Source organism: Nicotiana sylvestris, chromosome 3 (assembly GCF_000393655.2).
Source record: "Nicotiana sylvestris chromosome 3, ASM39365v2, whole genome shotgun sequence".
NCBI classification, from domain to species: Eukaryota; Viridiplantae; Streptophyta; class Magnoliopsida; order Solanales; family Solanaceae; genus Nicotiana; species Nicotiana sylvestris.
In genome coordinates, this window is record NC_091059.1 from 126,469,224 (window position 1) to 126,474,666 (window position 5,443).

The 5,443-nt window shown below is 43.5% G+C and overlaps 1 protein-coding gene across 1 annotated transcript; it reads right to left on the reverse strand.

Annotated features, from left to right (window-relative positions):
- Positions 1 to 2,234: 2,234 nt before the first annotated feature.
- Positions 2,235 to 4,221, reverse strand: LOC138887996 (uncharacterized). The gene is made up of 4 exons (XM_070169790.1): positions 3,801 to 4,221; positions 3,493 to 3,657; positions 2,733 to 3,151; positions 2,235 to 2,471 (listed from the first exon to the last, which is right to left on the reverse strand). Exons 1-4 carry the CDS (start codon positions 4,219 to 4,221, stop codon positions 2,235 to 2,237), a joined length of 1,242 nt encoding a protein of 413 aa, XP_070025891.1.
- Between the last annotated feature and the right edge of the window lie 1,222 nt (positions 4,222 to 5,443).

Consider the following 5,443-nt stretch of genomic DNA (forward strand, 5'->3'; position numbering starts at 1 on the left):
AAATTTAAACACATTCTTACGAGATTTACATAACATACATAGTTACTTAGCGTGGTTTACAAGTTATACTGCCCAAAATACATAAGTACATAACCCACATTTCCTGTCTACGGAGCCTCTAGAGATACAGAAGAGTGTTACAATACTTGCCGATAAAAAGGCTCCGGCTATACCTTACACAAATACCAAAATAAAATTTTCGGGAGGATAAGCGGCATGATCCACGCAGGGGCCTGAGAGGAAAGGGGCTCACCAATTCAGCTGACGGGAGGTGAAGGAGTGCTACTTCGGTGGGCTAGAGTACCTGTTATGGAACAACCTACAATCATAACACGAATGTAGCGCCCACGGCAAAAGGGACGTCAGTACAATTGTTGTACTGGTATGTATGAACAAACTATACCCCAAGTAAATTCAAGAAATACACAGATAACAAACAGTAATAGAATCAACAATCAAATGCACATGAAAGGAACAACCAAAGCCAAACAACTCCACAATCTCTCTTTTTCCCCTTTCAACATTATTTCATCACATCATGATTTCACAACTTTCACATATTTTTATTTCAATAGTGATTTCGTTCATTTTTCCACCCTTATTACCTCGGCCACCCTTATCACCAAAATCCACACCTTATAACTTCATGTTGTGGAACGCAACCCGATCCCACCGGACAATCACATTTCACATGACAACAACAACAATTCATAAAGAATTTTCATAAATGTCAATACCATTTCCATCATATGCAACAACCCGCACACAACTTAAGTCACAACGATAATTACCCGCGACAAGTCACATATGATATTACCACAGTTGTTTCAATTGCATCAATTACGATTTCTTTCCATCATTTGTTACACAGCTCTTACCACATAAACACATTCACACACACACTTGGTTTGTTGCCATTTACTTACACCCTTATATCGGGAGACTTAACCGACAACATTCAAGGCATATTAATCACAAGAATTCGCAAATAGTCCATATAAGTAACACACACCAATTACTCGTACACCAAACAAGGTGACTTTACAAAGGTTAAAGTTAGCAATACATACCTGGAGTCGAATTCCCCCTTTTTTTTCTTCTACTTCCAATTCACCAACAACCTAGCAGCGTCAATCTAGTTCACAAGTTAACACATATAACTTAGAATTGAAGTTCACAAACTCAGCTCGAACTTACATAGGGTATCAACCCCTCTTTTGCAAATCTTTTGTTCTACCTAATTCCTCTTATTAGATTCTAGGTTTTAAAGGACATGCATGTGTATCTCAACTTCCATTTTCAAGAACTAACGCATGAGAATCCCCCTTTTTGTTTAAATGTGATGAAAAAGGGTTGGGATTTTACCTGCAAGAACGGAGATGAAGACAATTACTTGAAATCCCCGGCGCGAGTGACTTTGAAGAATCAAATTGATGAAGGTAGGACTTTATATCTCAAGAATTATCTCTTCCCTCTCTCTAGTTTTGTTCAGAAAATATGTTATAATAAGGGGTAGAGGTGTTTTATTGAAGAAGGGGTCAGATTTAAAATTTAGAAAAATAGGAGCACGAGTTAGGTATGCGATCGCACTTTGCGATCGCAGAATGGAAATGCAGTTCGCAGAATGGACCCTAAAAGTGCTCCCAAAATCTGAACACACTGCTTGGGTATGTGGCAGAAATGCGCTTCGCATACCCATTACGCGGTCGCATAGTGCACCGCAGAACTGCCCTTCACAAAATCCCAAGGGAAATATGCGACGACTATGCGGTCCGCATATCCATTATGCGATCGCATATTGGACCGCATATTTAACCTCTAATTCGACCAACACACTGACTCACTTTGCGGCGATTATGCGGTCCGCATATCTGTTATGCGACCGCATTCTAGATCGCAGAATTGCATTTCCTGGAAAACAGTATTTCTTGACTTTTTATAACATAGATCAGTACCAAAAGGGTCTGAACCGCGGCTCGCTTAATTTTTTCCTAACATATATTCGAGACTTGTCTCCACGAGCTACCCGGTTTTGAGTACAAGATTTCACGGGGCCTTACACTATCAATATCAGGAACACATAGGCGGTCTTGGTAACATAGGGTACCATCATCCTTGCCAAGGGAAAAAGTTGTGGTCTTGTGTTTGTGAATACCCCCTCTCAGTTGTGCTATCAATGGATCATTGTATTGTTTTTCTTTCACCTCCGCCACCAGCGATGATTCAGCCCTATTCTACACAATTACCCCTCCTTCATTAGAGTCATCAAGGAAAACTCCCAAACAAGCCAACTGGTAAACCTCCCTGGCTAACGGCCTCTGATATGCCTCCAAATGAGCCAAACTTCCCATAGATTTTCGACTAAGAGCATCTGCCACAACATTGGCCTTTTCTGGGCGATAGAGAATATCAATGTCATAGTCCTTGAGTAACTCTAGCCATCTTGTTTGCCTCAGATTCAACTCCTTCGGCTTGAAAATATATTGAAGGCTCTTATGATCTGTAAACACATCCACATGGACCCCATACAAATAATGTCGCCAAATTTTTAGCGCAAACACCACTGCCGCTAGCCCTATGTCATGGGTTGGATAGTTCTTTTCATGATTCTTGAGTTGCCTAAAAGCGTAGGCTATTACCTTGTCATGCTACATTAACACGCACCCTAGCCTGGTCCTAGAAGCATCGCAATACACCACAAATCCCTCTGTACCCTCTAGCAGGGTTAGTACCGGTGTTGCTATCAACCTTGATTTCAATTCTTGGAAACTCTTTTCACAAGCATCAGACCATTGGAATTTAACTGTGTTCTGCGTCAATTTAGTCAATGGAGAGGCAAGAGTAGAAAACCCCTCCATAAACCTCCTGTAGTACCCAGCTAAACCCAAGAAACTACGAACTTCAGATGGAGTTGTAGGCCTAGGCCAATTCTTCACTGCTGCGATCTTTTGAGGATCAACCATAATTCCTTCCCTGGAAACGACATGACTCAAGAACACGACAGATTCAAGCCAAAATTCACATTTCGAAAACTTAGCATACAGTTGATGTTGCTGAAGGGTCTGCAGGACTGCCCTGATATGGTTAGCATGATCTTCTTGACTCCGAGAATGTATGAGAATATCGTCAATGAATACTATCACAAAGGAGTCTATAAAAGGCTTGAAGACTCGATTCATAAGATCCATGAACGCTGCCGGGGCATTTGTTAACCCAAAAGACATTACCAGAAACTCAAAATGCCCATACTAAGTCCTGAAAGCTGTCTTTGGAATATCCGATCCCTTATCTTCAATTGATGATACCCGGACCGCAAATCAACATTTGAAAAACACACAGCACCTTGCAATTGATAAAACAAGTCATCTATTCTAGGAAGTGGATATTTATTTTTTATTGTGACTTTGTTGAGTTGCCGGTAGTCAATACACATCCGTAGCGAACCATGTTTCTTCTTTACAAACAAGACCAGTGAGCCACACGGTGACATACTCGGATGGATGAAACCCTTTTCTAGATAATCCTTCAACTGTTCCTTTAGCTCTTTCAATTCCGTCGATGCCATTCTGTAAGATGGAATTGATATAGGTCGCATGCCTGGCATCATATCGATCCCAAAGTCAATCTCCCTGTCTGGTGGAACCCTAGGGTGCTCATCTGGAAAGACATCCGGAAATTTATTCACAATAGGTACGGACTCAAGGCTAGGTGCCTTGGCATCAGTGTCCGTAACATGAACTAAATGATAGATACAACCTTTTTGATCATCTTTGCGGCCTTAAGGTAAGAAATAAACCAACCTTTAGGAACTACATTATATCCCTTCCTTTCAACTACGGGCTCATTAGGTAACTCAAGCCTCATAGTTCTAGTACGACAATCAAGCTTGGCAAAACATGAATAAATCCAATTCATTCCCATTATTACATCAAAATCTATCATTCCTAATTTAATAAGATCGGCCCTGGTATCCCTACCGCACACCGTGACAACACAACTTCTATAAATTCGAGCAGCCAAAATTGACTCACCAACCGAAGTAGACACCGAGAATGGTTCATGAAGTTGTTCTGGTTCTTTCCCGAATTCCATAGCAACAAAAGGGGTAACATAGGACAAGGTGGAACCAGGGTCAATACGTGCATAAACATCATGAGATTGAACAGTCAGAATACCTGTAACAACATTTGGGGAAGCCTCTACAATCTGGCGTCCACTCATAGCATAGAACCGGCTGGGTCCTCCTGAACTCTACATACCACCCCTAGCTGCACCACGCCCTGCGGGTGCTGGGGTACCTCGAGCTGGAGAGGGGGCTGAAGATGTAGCAGCTGCTGGATTGGATGACTGAGCTATGCCCCTACCCGCTCCCTGGAGGGATACATGATAATGTCTCTCAATATGACCCCTCATCCCACATCCATATCATATAGGTAACTCCAGATAGAAAATCCCTGAGTGCATCTTCCCGCACATGGGGCACGGGTACTTCTTCTGTTGCTGGGACCTCTCTCTTAACCGACCCCGCTGATGGGATCCCTTGTTGCCCTGAATAGGCCTGAAACGACTCCACTGCTGCTGGCTGGGCCCTGATGGCGGTGCACTAGCTGAAGACTGTGCAACAAACTGGGAAGGCCCTGATGATCCTTCCCTGAAAGCTGATCTTCCCCTACCTAGTGACTCTCCCATGTTGCCCGTAGACCGGGCCTTGCTGTTACCCTCTCTCTCCATTCTGTTCTTCAGTTTACGGTTTTTTGTGGCCTGAGCAAATGCTACCATCTTCCCATAATTCATATCAGAATTCAACGTAGCTGTAGAAGCCTCATTAATAGTCAAAGAATTAAGGCCTTGAACAAACCAGCTCACCCTGGCCTCCATTGTGGGAAACATATGAATGGCATACTTGGACAAACGAGCAAACTCCATGTGGTAATCATACACACTTCTATTACCTTGCCTCAAATTTTCAAACTTTGCTGCACGGGCTGCCCTTATCTCAGCGGGCAGGAAATGATGAATGAAGGCATCAGCAGACTCGCGCCACGTCGCTGGAGGGCTTCCCTCCTCGCGGGAATCTTCTGATAACTCAAACCACGCATAGGCCACCCCTTTCAGGCGGTAGGCAGCCAACTCTACTCCCTTTGTCTCAGTTGCACGCATGACCTGAGAGTCTTGTGCATCTCATCAATAAAATCCTGAGGGTCCTCTCCTGGATTGGCACCCAAAAACACTGGAGGGTCTAACTGAAGAAATTTATTTACCCTGGAACTAGTGGAATCCCCTTGCTGGCTAGATGAACTGGGTGCAACATTTGACCTCTGGGCCTGGGAGGCCACTAGCTGAGTCAGCATCTGACCCCTAAGATCCCCATCAGAGATACTAGAACCGACAGCTGGGGCTGTAGGCGGGACAGGAGTATCAATGGGAGGAATAGTAGTATCCT

Excerpts from the sequence above, each read along its gene's own strand:
- LOC138887996 (XM_070169790.1), bottom strand. The coding sequence starts at position 4,221 with ATGAGTGGACGCCAGATTGTAGAGGCTTCCCCAAATGTTGTTACAGGT. Across the intron at positions 3,658-3,800 it reads ATATAATGTAGTTCCTAAAG|ATGAGCACCCTAGGGTTCCA; the intron begins GTTGGTTTATTT and ends ATGTCTTTCCAG. Across the intron at positions 2,472-2,732 it reads CAAGGTTGATAGCAACACCG|CCGAAGGAGTTGAATCTGAG; the intron begins GTACTAACCCTG and ends TATATTTTCAAG.